The sequence below is a fragment of the Larus michahellis genome, chromosome 9 (assembly GCF_964199755.1).
Source record: "Larus michahellis chromosome 9, bLarMic1.1, whole genome shotgun sequence".
Classification (NCBI taxonomy): domain Eukaryota; kingdom Metazoa; phylum Chordata; class Aves; order Charadriiformes; family Laridae; genus Larus; species Larus michahellis.
In genome coordinates, this window is record NC_133904.1 from 45,289,199 (window position 1) to 45,303,578 (window position 14,380).

The window sequence follows — 14,380 nt, forward strand, 5'->3', positions numbered from 1 at the left end:
CGGGTAATTTTTAAAGATAGCTTATAAAACATTAATGAATGAGCTTTCATGAGCATGCTAGCTATTCATAAGTTATAGATGGTTATATACCCATCAGCAGACACTGGTACAGATTGCTTTTAACCGTGACATCTATTGAAAGCTGGTGCAAGTGAAACCTCACTAATTACAGTAGGCATTTGTTAAATTCCTCAAAATTCTGCTTACCTGCAGGGAGTTCAGATATTTCAAATTTTTCAAGTCCAGATGAAAAGCCAAAGCCGGTGTTTTGATTCGAACGGGAAGTCTTGAAAGCTGTGATGCAGTTTGCAATATCAGCTGTGTTTTGATGTTTCGGATCTGACAGGTTGCATCAGGGCTGGGACGGGTGTTTTCTCGGCCGTGCCTCATCGCCCATGCCCCACGGGAACTGCAGTTTAAGCACTTTATTACCCTCATCGGGCTCTTGTGGGCTGAGCTTCCTGGCTTGACCACTTCTCTCATGATAGCAGGTACTGGTTTGCTAAAAACCAGAGGCCAAGCGACCTTGTGAGAGGTGGGATCCGACGATCCCTGGAGAAGCGAACCTCAAACACTTGAAATGCAATTTCCCGGAGTGTTTGGTCATTGGTGCCGATGCAAATTAATGTCAAAATTGCCCAAAATGGAATATTTCAATTAGCTGCAGCATGCCGAATAGTATTGATTCAGCCTGACTCTAAAAATACCCGTACCCTGCTCTCAATTTTTTCTCTTTTGCTGGAGAATGCTTTTTGCTCTTTTATCTTACGGAAGCTGGGTTTTCTGTTGGGATAACATTTTGATACAAAACGCCAAGCCAGCTCCGCTACTTGTCACCCTACTGACCCTTCACAGAGTATTTACAAATGGACCAGCAGTGTCAGGGGAAACTAGTCTAACCAGATGGGATGCAGCAGGATTAAGCTTTGAACTCCTTAAATGATGCTCCTCTTTCTGGGTTGGTTTTTTGGTTGTTTTTTGTTTTGTTTTTTTTTTTTACCCAATTACTTCTTGATGCGTGCTTAAACCAGTGGCTGCACACATCAACTGGAGCAAGAGAAAATGAGGCTGAGGAAGAGAAGGAAATGGGCAGAAGTCTTAGAAAGCAGCAATTGAAGGGCTTCTGTTCCACTAGCTGTGGGACCCTACTTTGGAGTGGGACATCTACTTCATAAATGCCCTCCCTGGTAACTGCATCCAGGTCGTGCACCACCAGTGTCTCTCTAGATTGCTGCATTCGTGGTCTCTACCTGGGCACTGCTCCCCAGTCACTTCTCTCTCTGGTTAGTGGCACGGCACTGATTTGCCTGTCGGGGCTGCCCCGCTCCCGAGGGGCTCCTTGTGCTACTGCTGAGGATCCCTCTTCTCCAGCAGCCTTTTCTCCCCCTGCCTGGGATGCCTCAGCCATCCTGCTGCCTGGCTGTGCCTCTGCATCTTTTTTTTTTTTTTGGCCTCATTGGTGTCTCTTATTTCCTCTCCCATTTTCCTTGCAATCTCTGCATCTCAATAGATTTTTCTTTTGGTCTTCTGTTACTTAATCTTCTGCCTTTCCATTCGTTTTGGTCCTAATGGCTGTTTCTGCTGGGGAAAGCTGCGCTTGGAGCCACAGCACCGGTACTCTGTGGTGTCTGAAATCTCTTTTAGAGATAGCCAGTTTCAGAAGGACTCGCAGGCTCCCTTTCTGTTGACTGAAAGGGAGACACAAAATGCAAATGTATTATTTGAGCCCCTTGGGCTTGCAAAACTGCATTGAAGATTTTGTTTGGTGAGATGAGCTTTGTTTGAGAAATTTACTACTTCTTTTATTCCACCTGGGGCAGAAAATGACCGGAGGAAATCATCTTATTTGGGGGCTTCCAGGCTTCTTGCGTTAAGCAGAGATAGGAATGTGAAAACTCATTTGGTTTTATAAACAGGGAAAGTTCAACAAACCGCAGAAATGGTTCGCGAAGAGTTTTAATGATGGACTCAGGCTTCAAGCCTGCTTTACTGAATTCCTACTTTTCTGCCTCCCTTCCCTCTTCCCAGAAGCAGAGGACTTGGAAATGGCTCGATATGGTAAATAACTGGCATCCTTTCTTCCATGCTGTCTATAAGGAGATACTGGAGCTTGAGTAACTGAGGTTCCCACAGCCTCTGTTCATCAAATGTCCTTTGTTAGGGGCAGGCGAGGGATGCTGGGCATGTTGGCTTCATGGAAAACAGGGCTCCTAAATTGCTACCCGTGGTGCCGCTGAGCGTGGGGAGGAGGGGGCAGTGGGGAAGCTTCAGCTACCACAGTGAGGGCCGTGGTGGCAGAGGCCAGAGGGGAGTTGATTCGAGATGCCCTGTGGGGAGTCCTGCAAGCACATCACCTTATCGACAGACGTGCCCCATCCTGCAGCTCTGGGCCCAGCGCAGCACAGGCTGGAGCGTGAGCCGACATCCCTTCATTTCTAATAACTGTTCAGAGCACATAAAGAGTAGGTCTCTCTTCTGATGATGTTTTTTTCCTCTTTTTTCCCTCCCGCATGCCAGGCTTTCTCAGAAGCACGTTTCAGACGTTGTGGATGACAGCAAAGATAACATCACCATTTTTACCCGCATCCTGGACAGGCTGTTGGATGGATACGATAACCGCCTGAGACCTGGACTTGGAGGTCAGTTGGGTGGAGAGATGGTGTTTTCCACAGCTGTGTAGCTTTGGAAATGAGAGGTTGCACAGATGACTTGTTAGTGAGTCTGGAGCTGTCGGGAGGAGGGGCTGGTTCAGCCGCAGAGTCAGTCTGCTGCTGGTTTCCCCCTTTTTGCGTCTGTGCTATCTTGTTGTTTGATACCTGGTGAGATGAGAGGTGCAAGTCTCTGACTGCTGTGTTCTTCTGTGACGTTACATTGATAGGCCTGTAGATGGAGCAAACGTGATTAAACTTATTTCTGCTACTTTTATAGGCGTTAGCGTTTCAGAAATGATGATGCTACCAGTTCGCAGGACCTTCAGCTCCTGCTGGTGTTGCTTTTTAGTCAGTGGGCTTTGCAGAGCCTCTGTCTTGACATCTTCTCAGTTATTTCCTATGTAGCTGTCACCTGGCAAGCTCTTCTCTGTGTCTGGGCCCCGGGCGGTCAGCCGGGCTCTGCTGGCTCCTGAGCTGCTTTTAATACCACCGCCACTGTAGCTACTGCTGCCAAGTTTCCCTCCAAGCACCTACAGGTATTTAGGGTGCTTTAGAAAGCAAAACCATGGTGGTCACCTTCCCTCCCAATGCTTATGGTGATGTAAGGAGGCAGAAGCAATGGGGAGATGTGTGGGGAAGACCGGCGCGCGCTTTCTTGGTGAGATGAGGGAGACATGGGCCTGTGTGGTTTCTTGGTGCGTTGTTGCCAAGGGGCATTGCTCTGGCAGAGAAGGTGACCCCTCTCAGGTGCTGGCAGCTGCATGCTATGGGGGCTACCAAGGTGATGTCCCTGCACTGCTCGGAGGCTCAGCTGCAAAGGTGTGCTGCTGGACCATGATTCCCACCCAAAGCTGGACTCACCATGTGTTGCCCGGTTCCTTGAAGGTCCCACTGCCAAGGGAGGTTGGGGATGAGCTTTCCTGAGCTCTTGCATGCTGATGGGGGGCTCTGGTGATATAATGCTAGCCTGGAATTGCACCGTCCATTCCTCAGAGTAGCTTCATTGTCTCTTCCACCTCTGTGCCATGGCCTTCTGCCCTGCACCTGTCCAGGAGGACTTTGATCTCAAGCAGAGCCTGTGCAAAATCTGGGGAAGAGGGGTTTCTCCACTGAGCATCATAGAATGGTTTGGGTTGGAAGGGACCTTAAAGACCATCCAGTTCCATCCCCCTGCCCTGGGCAGGGACACCTCCCGTTAGACCAGGTTGCTCAGAGCCCCGTCCAGCCTGGTCTTGGCATCCTCACCTCTGATGGGCTGCCGTGCTGCAGGGCCCGGACAGGAAAGGGTTACTCTGTCTGCATAAGCCATCCATCAGCTTTATTGCTTTTGTTGCTTGTTTCTTTCCCCCAGAATTAACTGCGGTCCCACTAATAGCTTTGCTTCCTCAAGTCTCCCCGATGGCTGTATTGATTTAACTGAAACGAGTTCTGAAAGGGGACTGAGGGGGCATTTATGTTCACTGTAGGCTTGGTTGCAGACAACCCCGTGCAAAGTATTAACAAGAGGACTCCCAGGAGCCCCTTGCTGGGGAAGTTAAAACCTTTCTTGGAACATCTCTGCTCTGTTGCTTTAGATCCTTTAATAACGTGCTTAACATAATAAATTGCTTGTGCCTGAACCAGACATTGCATGTTTAAAGACTGCCTTCACCTCTGATTTCCCCTTGTGGAGCACTCTCACAGACCCAGATGGGAGGTTTTGACAAGGGCTACAGGTTTTGGGGGCTCTTGGATGGCAATGAGCTGTGTGTGTGTATGGGGCAGCCTGTCGGACCTGTTTTCCCCAAGTCTGGGCTTTTATTCCTTGGAGGTCTGTCAGGGCCACTATCAGGGAGAGCGTTAGAGGGAAAGACCTTTCCCACCGCGGCTGGTGGGCAGAGAAGCAGAAACGGTCCTGCTGCAGACTCCAGACTTGGGGGTTAGCCGAATAGCCTGGGGTGATAGTCATCGAGAGGTGGGCTCCTGCTGTCCAAGGCTATGTGAGACCTGTAAAAGGGATTGCTTTGCTTCAAATTAGCAGCTGTGCTGCCGGGTGATTCGGTGACTTACGAGGTACATTGCTTTTCCTGTGAGACAGCACTGGGCAGTCCCTCTAGACCCAGCTCTGGCTCTTCCCGTTTCCCTCAGGAATATCTTCCGCTTGCTGTTCTGAAGATGTCAGGTGAGAGCACCCATGAGCACCGTGCAGTCTTGCTTTGGCATCCGTGGAAAGGGCAGACTTGGAGGTATTGTGCCCACGCACAAGCTAATGGAAAGATGGATTCGCCTAAATTGTGGGTAACTGGGAAGCAGGACATGCAGGCTCCTTTCTTGGCTGTGGTTTCCATGCTCTGTATCCCCCTGAAAACGCTGGGCTGGGATACGAAGGGCTGCGCGGGGTGCAGGGCTGCAGCACCTCGCGGGGCTGTGTGTGCCCGGGCGCCTGTGCCCCACGTTTGGCAGAGCCGTTTCCTTGTGCGCCGGGAACCGAGCAATGTTTGTTTAGGCTTTGGGAAAAGAGACCGTGTAAGCAACAGAGTGTTGATGTGGCGACTTCTCCCCTCAAGATAGCCTCTTTGTATTTATTTTCTTATCCCCTCTGTTTTCACCATCTGCTGCCACCCACTCTAATAGCTCCCATGCCAGAGCTCCTCTTCCTACCAGGATGCTGCAGACACAGACTGAAGCAAACCAGCGCTGAGGCTGCTCGGGATTGCCCGATGCAGAGCTGGGCTCCAGGAGAGGGTGGTCCTGTGCCTTGATGCTGCTCCGGCCCCCAGGAGGTGGCTCAGGACATCCTCTCCAGCGAGGAGTCCTTGCAGTCTTATTGGCAAGTAGAGGTTTGCGAGTGTACTGCAGGCTAGCTTAGAAGAGGAAAGGTGTAGGGGGGAAGGTGGCCATCAGCCCCCTCCTTCTGTATGAACGCCCCATAGCACCAGGGACATGCCCAGTGGTGTCACAGAGAAGTCTTCTTCGGCTGGTAGGAGGTTCCTCCCTGTCTCTGCCAGGTGAGCTGGGGCTGGCTTGCTCTTAGGGACAGAGCTGAGTCTTGTTTGGCCCCATGACCACTGAAATACAACTCTAGGCTTGGGGAAGGGGTAGCTGCATGACTAGATCATGTTATAGGACTCAGAATGGGGGAGGAGAGGAAGGAACCATCAGCAGATAACCCGTGTTTCCCCTGGGAAAACACAGGGCAGATTGGTTATTAAGTCAGAAGAGGAACAGAAATGGACCCCGAGGGGATGGAGACATCTGTTGTCACGGCCAACCTTGTAGGATAAGAAAAATCTCCCACTGAGAGAGTTTCTATGGCCAGTGCTGGCCTCCGCTCCTGGTCTGGAGCTGTGCAATCACACAGATCCTCTGCCCAGCCCCGCGGGGGCCGCAGTGAGGGGCATTTATTTATAGCTCTCAAATTCTCTTTGCCGGGGCTCCCTGCAGCGCTGGGAGTCTGTGTACTGGGTGGTCGGAGAAAGCCTGCACTCCAGAAGACTTTTGGCCTTTTCCAGAGGATGCCAAGGAGGAAAAGATTTTGCCCCAAGGAAGAGAAGGAAAAGAGTAGGCAAACAGCCCGAAAAGATGGGCTGCAAAGTTTCTAGATAAGCCAGTTTCTATTAAAAAGTAATTTGTACCACGTTAAGCAGCTAGGCTAGGATCAATCCGTGTTATCCTTCCTGGATGCAGCATCACTTACAAGGCTCACGGTATTTCCTTGAAGCTTTTACCACGTGTCTCCGGAGTCCCTAAATGGCTGACGTGGCCCCGCTGAGGGACCAGTGGCTGGCGTAGCATCCTGCCGGTCTGTGTCTGCATGACGCGCTTCTGGACAGCGGAGGGTTAGAAGCCTACTGAACATTTCAGAGCATGGGGTTTACTGGGACCAGCAGACACAGGCAGCTGGGTTAAAGCAATGCAGTTCCCTAGGCAGCACAGGGCCCCTTTGGTTTCTTCTTCCTCGGGGCCAGGGCATGGCACCCGTTCCTCGTCACGGAATCACGGAATCTTCAGAGTTGGAAGGGACCTCTAGAGATCATCTAGTCCAACTCCCCTGCTAGAGCAGGATTGCCTAAAGCACATCCCTCAGGGCTGCATCCAGGCGGGTCTTGAAAATCTCCAGAGAAGGGGACTCCACAGCCTCCCTGGGCAGCCTGTTCCAGTGCTCTGTCACCCTCACTGTAAAGAAGTTTTTCCGTGTATTTGAACGGAACTTCCTATGTTCTAGCTTGTGCCCATTGCCCCTTGTCCTGTCGCTGGGAACCATTGAAAAGAGCCTGGCTCCGTCCTCCTTAAACCCACCCTTTAGATACTTGTAAACATTAATCAGGTCCCCCCTCAACCTTCTCTTCTCCAGGCTAAAGAGTCCCGGCTCTTTCAGCCTTTCCTCATAAGGGAGATGCTCCAGTCCCATAATCATCTTGGTTGCCCTTCGCTGGACTCGCTCCAGTAGTTCCCTGTCCCTCTTGAACTGGGGAGCCCAAAACTGGACACAATACTCCAGTTGTGGCCTCACCAGTGCAGAGTAGAGGGGGAGAATGACCTCCGTCGACCTACTGGCCACAGTCTTCCCTATGCAGCCCAGGATGCCATTGGCCTTCTTGGCGACAAGGGCACACTGCTGGCTCATGGATAATTTGCTGTCTACTAGGACCCCCAGGTCCTTCTCCTCAGACCTGCTTCCCAGCATGTCCGCCCCTAACCTATACTGGTGCTTGGGTTGGGTCCTCAGGGTTGGCAGCGAGTGGGTCCCATCTTGGTGGAGGGGAAGCCCCAGTTTGTACCTTCACAACTGGGTATGTCCAGAGAGTGAGGGCAACCCAGGCTGGTGGCTGCCTCCTCTTCCTCATCCCTGCTGGGCTGCTCTTTGTGGCTTGGTGTCAGCATCTCCCTGCTCACGTTGGGCTCAGCGCAGGTGCCCTTGGGCTCGAGCAGGTTTTGGTGTTGTCAGGCTCTGCTGCTCGCAATAGGACTCAAATCAGGGATGCCCGACATGGGCCTACGGTGCCTTTTATCTGGCCTTACTATGTCAGCTCTGCCCTGCTAATGGTTTTGATCTGTAGCCACCTGTTAATATTTATCCTGCTGATGTATTCCCTTTATTCTTTTGTAAGCGAAGCGCAACTCGGTTGGAGTTTTGCCTGTCTCTTCTTTCTGCGGCGCAGTTTTTCTTCTCGCGTTTTTAATGATGGTGGGGTTTGGCAGGATGGCTTCTGAGCAAGCAAAAAACCACCTGTATCGCTGTCTCGCCACCTGTGTTTCATTGATTGAAATGCTGATGGCCAAGCGGTTTTGGACTTAGGTTCAGAGCGTCTCCCTTTATGTTCATTAGCATCTCATTCCTGTGAGATACTTGGTGTGTTACACCTCACTGCATCTGTCATTTTGTCCTGACCTCCTGCAGGTAAGGGCTTGTCTTGTTATTATGTGAGCATTAAGGCAGAGGGGCTGAAATAGTCAGAATAATTAAATTATAGAACTACCTTCTCTCAAAAAGCACAGTGCTCTTCAAGCTGAAGCAGCGAGGGCTTATCTGCCTGGCAAGATCTGTGAAGAAATCTGTTTGGGGTGGGAGTAACCTCTAGTAGTAGTAGAAATCGTTAAACTGCCCAGATTGAAGTTTGGAGAATTTTTATTTCCTAAAATCTGCGTGAAATGTTGAAATTGTCCTTTTCTTCGGCAGATCGGTTGCGAAGCCCCGGGGAAGGGACCCTGGCGAGCTCTTTGGGTGGGTGTGAAGCCGCAGCAGCCCAGCTTTCGTGTGCCAGAAGCATTGGGCACTGCCCGCTGCTGCGGGGACACCGGAGGGGTGGTGGCAGCGGTGTGTCCATTGCAGAGCTGGTCCCCAGGTGTCCAGGGAGGCCGAGCTCGGTCTGGCCTTGAGCTCTTCTGCAGTTTTTTCACCTGTGTGTGATGAAGCTGCCAGCAGTTTGTCATAAACATTATCGAGATCTACTGTTTGTGCAAGAGAAACATTAGATGACAAACCCAGTGGTCCTTTGTGGTTTGTTATGATTTCCAGAGTTCCAGGACTGTGTTTAATCTGTTTTTCCGTCTTAACGTTCCACCTCTCCCAACTTCTTATCTCTTCTCTCTGATCTGACTTCGTGCCTTGTATTGATTACACCAGGGAGGAATTTGATCCTTTCTTAGGAAAAAAAAAAAATCCATGTCTTGTCTCAGATTTTTGGCTTTGTCTGAGATTCCTTGATGAGTTTTGATTTGAAGCTGAGGCGTTGCTTGAATAGTGCTTTCTTCTGTTTACCTTTCTGGGCAATGGGGACCCTGCTCTGTCTCGTCAAACTTCTGAAGTTAAGATCTATGACCAAATTAAAAAAAATAAAAAAAATGAAAAGGTTGACTTCCCCTTGGGTGCAGCTCTCCAAAGGCAGCTTTGTCATGGATTTGCAGAGCCCCGATGCTCTCCTCTCTCATGCAGAAATCCCAGTTGTGCTGCTGTTTAAACCCCCGGCGTACATGGAAAGGGAGCTCCGTGTGAAAAGGCAGGCACACATCAGAAGGCAAGTGAGCAATCCGGGCTTGACAGCTATGCCTAAGGGTGAAAGTCTTCTCTTAAATAAGTTATGAATTTGCCTAGGGCAACAAGCCCATATCAAAGCTTCAGGGATATCACAAACACTCCGGAGGGGTCAGAAACCCGTTGTGAAAAGAGATTCGGAGCTTTTGAAATGGCACCTGGGCTTCAGGTCAGCACCGTGTCCTTTGGGGGTTCCTCGCAGCTGCCTGTCCCCCTGCGGTGCCGTGGGAGGGAGTGGGCCACCACGGCGGGTTCCTCCCCAGCCACCCTCTCCATGGGGCAGTCGTGTGGCCAAAGCCAGTCATCAGCGACAAGGCTGTCCTTGGGCTTTCCTGGGCTCTCCAGAGGGGCTGCAACCAAGCCCCCAGGCTGCCAGGGATGCGGAGGAGGTGATGTTCCTCATGCTACTTTGGATGCCTTTTTTTAGATGGTGCCTTCATTTGCTGTGCGCGGTCCCAATGGGGACGGTGCCCCAAGCTGCTGAGCCCTCCGCGTAACCGTGCATGCGGGCAAGAAGTAAGATTTTTCCCAAAGGGCGAGAAATTCTTACCCCAGTAATTTGTACTGGAGCCCCATCTCGGAGCCTCAGCGCTGGGTGAGAGACCTGCAGTGCACCAGCGCCAATGTCAGATCCCTGCCCGAGGGGAAGCTGGTGGGTGCGCGCTGGAGACGGGATGACGCTATTTCTTTATAATGACTTTGGAAGGGAGGGGAGCTGATGTCGAAGCATGTTGAACATGCGTTAGATGGCTTTAAGAACATTAGTTGATGATGTTACGGGTGGCTATAAACTGCTTGCAAGGATGTCTTTATTGATCTGTTGGACTATGGCAGCTACTCGTTTATTAGAGGTTCCATTCATTTAGTCCCGTGTAAAGGATTTATAATGTGTCTTTGATATGGATTGTGAAATAAGATTTTTTTATTTATTTTTTTTTATTAGGTATTATAGAGCTTAAAAACAACTTTATTTGGTATATTCTGGGAAGCTGGTGGTGAAACAACCGGTCAAATATTGAGGAAACAGCAGTTATTTTATTTGTCGAGCTAGAGGATAAAATGTTTGCAGCAGTTCGTGTACCTATACAGAGGCACTGATTATGTCTGATGAGGCGAAGTCATTGATCGTGTTGGTGGTGAATTTCAGCCCGGTTCCATCTGGAAGAAATAATCAAATCACACCTACCCGGGCCCCCTGCGGTGGGGGGATTAATGCTGCTGATTCAGACCTGTTAGCTTATTAATGCCGGTTCATTTATTTAAAGGTTATTGTTTTGATTAAATAAAAGTATTAATATAAAAATAAAAGCGTTCGCGAGGCTCTGGAAGAGGCTTTGGGGAGTGAGCTGCTGCAAGACTATGAGGCTAAAACTGTGCGGGGTCCCTTAACCAAACACCGTTAAAAGTCAGAGTGAAATTCTCACCCTCTTGCAGTAAATAGCAAAACTCTCAGAGAGTCTCGTGGGGCAGGAATTGCCTGTAATGATTTCTTCGTCTATGCGTACTAACCTGTAGCTTACTTAAAAAACAAAAAAAAACCAAACAAAACGGAAAAAAACACCCAAAAAAACCACACACAAAAAAACCCCCCAAAAACCCCAAAACCTTCCTCTGAAGGACATACAGCTAATGTTTATTTAAAAAAAAAAAAAAAAAAAAAAGTCTTTGTGGAGTGCTGGCAATTGTAAGCATAAAGTATAGCCTAGAGAGAGTTTTTAATCTGCAATTTACATTGTGAGAAAAGGATAGCCCGTTCCCTTTACCTTCTGGAAGAACATAATTCAAACAAAAGTGAGGCGAACAACAGGCATGGAAAAAGCATATGATTTTTTTCTTCCCCCCCCCAACCCTGCTGGAAAATCATATTGATGACCAAGTTCAGACTGAATCAGTGGATGGAATGATTCATGAGCGGAGCGAAATAAATTGCGTCTGAAAATTCAAGACACTATTGCAACCTTGCGAAAGTCATTTCGGATGCTCGGATGCTTTTTTTTTCTTTTTGTTTTTTTGGAAGGACCATTTCTGATACAAGAAACTTTGTCAAGGAAAGGATCTTTTTCCTTTGAGCAGCCTGGTCTAGTGGGAGGTGTCCTTGCCCACGGCAGGGGGCTTGGAACTAGGTGATCTGTAAGGTCCCTTCCAACCCGAACCATTCTGTGATTCTATGATCTGATGACCGTAAAAAAACCACAAACCAAACTGAAAAAAAAACCCAAAACAAACCAAACCCAAAAACCAAACCAAACCAAACCCAAAAACCAAAACCCAAACAGACAAAACAAACCCCACAGCAGTTTACAAAGGGGAAGGGGGCAGAGGCTCTGCACAAAGCTTACTGCACCCATCTGAATTCTTGCCGAGGAAGCTGGTTCTATCCCTACAGGCCAGACCGGCTTTTTGCGGTCCTGCATTCCTCCTTACTCACCTGAAGGCCCGTCTCCCGGAGAGCTGTGAATGTCACTTCAGCCAGTTAAGGCCACTGTCCTGCAAAAAATGAAGGTGCAAACCCTTCTTTCCACAAGTTGCGTTTTCTGTGAAGGGTCTGTGCGCATGTGGGAATTGAATCGCAGGCTTTTGTGCTCGGAAGGTTAGAGCTCTTCCCTTCGGAGGGATGCACCTGGTCTCGCCTGAGAATTTGAAAAAGCCTTTTCCTAGAAAAAGCCCCTGTCTGCTTGTGTGAGGAAGGGTTAAAGAACAAAAGCATGAAATCTCCTTTCTTCTTTCCTAATCAATCTAGCCATCGTTGTGAGAGAAGCTTTCTGATAGCTTCTCTTTGTCATGTAACATTAATACCATTAAGTCCACTTTGGCAAGGAAAGCGACGTATAATTAATTTGCAAATCAGGAAAGTGGATGTGATTTTTATACAAAAGAGAAGGTCTTTAACTGCAGGAGGCATTGTGTGGCCATGGCTGTACTGCAGATGGGACCTCTCCTCTCCAGCCGGGCAGGGGTCCCTCCTGGAGCGTCGCCCTCCCCGTGTGCCCCCCTCTGCGCACCCACCTGTGGGGGCTCCCAGTTTGCTGCCAGCCAGAAAAGGGACTGAATCTAACAAATAAGTGGGGAACTAAGCGGGGCTGGAGGCGGGGGGGTGGTGGTTAGGGGTATACAAGTGCCTCTGAATACCTGCGGAGCAAGTTGGTTGAGGCAGGTGAAAGAATCTATCCATTGATCTTTTTTTCTTTTTTTTTTTAGGAATCATTAGCTCTATTCGAATTATTAGTATTATTTTGATGCAGAATGCATTAAAAAGGGGAAAATAATAATAAAAAAAAACCAAACCAAAACACCAACCCTATCCGAACTGATTTGTTCCCAGAAAGATGTTTAATTTTGTATGTATAATTGAAAGGGGCTAAATATAGCGGTATTAATATTTATGGGCCTTATGTTGGAGTCAATACAAGACTTGCTGTTCAAGGCAATTAAGCTTTACCTTTTCACATCTAGGATTTCAGCGTTTGGAGATGACATTAGTTGTGTGACCTGCATCCAAGAGAGGAAAAAAACCTAAAAGCATGCCATTATCTCTCGAATACGATACCCTGTATTTAATGCTGTTTGCTGACAGGCAGTTTGTTTCCAGCAAGGGTGATCTCTCAGAAGCAGGACTAGTGTTTTAAGGCGGGGGGGGGGGAATCGGAGAAATCCGTAGGCTCAGAGGCTGGTGGGAGAACTGTCCCCGCGGCCGACGCTGTGTTTTGGGAGGCACTGAGCGACTAGGCTATCTCACGGCGTCAGAAAGCAGCCATTGCCCACCTCTGCCGCATCGGTGGCTGCGGGGGATGAGGGGCAAATGGTTGTGGTGGCGCTTCACGGACTCCATTCGTCTTCACGCCACCTCCACCCTGGAGCTGGGACATGGGAAACGCGGAGGCGCGTGGGGCAGGGAGGGCTGTTTGCACCCTGCTCCCGGGCTGGGGCTATCTGCGCGTGTCTGCAGGGCTAGTCACAACCTTCATGTCATTAAAGCAGGGGGAAAGCAAATCCTGTCCGGAGATCCGAGCCGCTGTAGGGAGCGTGTGCGCGGGGAATTAGGTCGAGGCTGTAACGATGAAAACAAGTCAGTTTGCGTTAATAACAAAGGCGAAATGATGATGCGCTTGATTTCTAAAGCATTGCCTTTCAAGAGAAGGGTATCACTAGGATAACATGACAAGAGTCCTGGCAGTGGTTGAATTGCCCTGCATTGCCGCTTTTTGGAAGCTGCAGCTCCTCACTGCTCCAGTTAACAAAGAAGCTGTTAGACGCTGTAAAATCTCTCACTGATAAGGACTGTCTGAATCCTGCCTTTCTACTAAATTTGATCAACGTGTCAGATTTTTTTTTTTTTCTTTCTTTCTTCTGTCTGGACTCTAATAACTGCCTTTGGGGAGGAGGAGTGCCGTCAGGAGCCTCGGCCGCTCTGCAGCCTGATCGGGAAGCGAGGGGTGAAGCTGCCCTCCCCGGGGCAGATGCTCACAGCCGGGGCTGTGGATGGAGGGTGGTTTGGGGTGAGCACCAAGCTCGCCTCTTTTCCTGGGACTCATGCGCCCCACAAATTTTGAAGCTTTGTGGGGGTGTGTTTCGGTTCTTTCCCTGGTGCGGTGTATATTTTGGTAGCTGGAAGCCTTTTAACCTCCTTCAATAAGCATCGGGGGAATGCGTTTTCCAATGGCTTTCATTAGCTTTTGCTGTTGGAGCACAATAGCTGCTTAAACAGGGAGGGAGAAGCGGAAATCAAATGGCACACCCGCGGAGGGAGAAATGGTGGCCACGCTCTTAGTGCTTGGAAATGAGTTTTCAACTCCCAAATGGCCCTTCCCAATTCAGCCTTGGCCCTGGGGATTCACAGCAGGAGACGCTGACCCCAGCAGACCCATGTTACCGAGTACGGATGACAACATCCTGGCGGAAAGGTGTTGGCTTGATAGCAAAGGATTGTTCCTTGGGGTGCCATAGAGCGAGCACAGGGCTGAGTCCCACCTCGTCTCTGCTCCCGAGCAAGGGCAAGCCAAGCTATATATTAAGGAACGAGGAAATTGCACTGGTTAAATTTGAAAAACTCATTTAGCTAAAGCAGCACAAGCCCCCATGAATATTTATCTGATGTTATGGAAGCATGTGGACTCCCACCTACTTTATTAAATTGATTTTCAATAAAAATGCCAGTGGAAGATGTTTGATTAATGGCTGGTGGGACAAGTACAATTAACGCGAAGTCTGGAGTCAG

General features: G+C 49.3%; 1 protein-coding gene across 5 annotated transcripts in view; it reads left to right on the forward strand.

Moving 5' to 3' along the window:
• LOC141748445 (gamma-aminobutyric acid receptor subunit alpha-3-like) overlaps positions 1-14,380 on the forward strand; it is a 99,013-nt gene that overhangs the window by 36,957 nt on the left and 47,676 nt on the right. For all 5 annotated transcript variants that reach the window (XM_074600510.1, XM_074600507.1, XM_074600508.1 and 2 more), the window contains exon 3: positions 2,518-2,639. In XM_074600510.1, the coding sequence (XP_074456611.1) occupies positions 2,518-2,639 (122 nt within the window). The remainder of the gene's footprint in view (positions 1-2,517; positions 2,640-14,380) is intronic.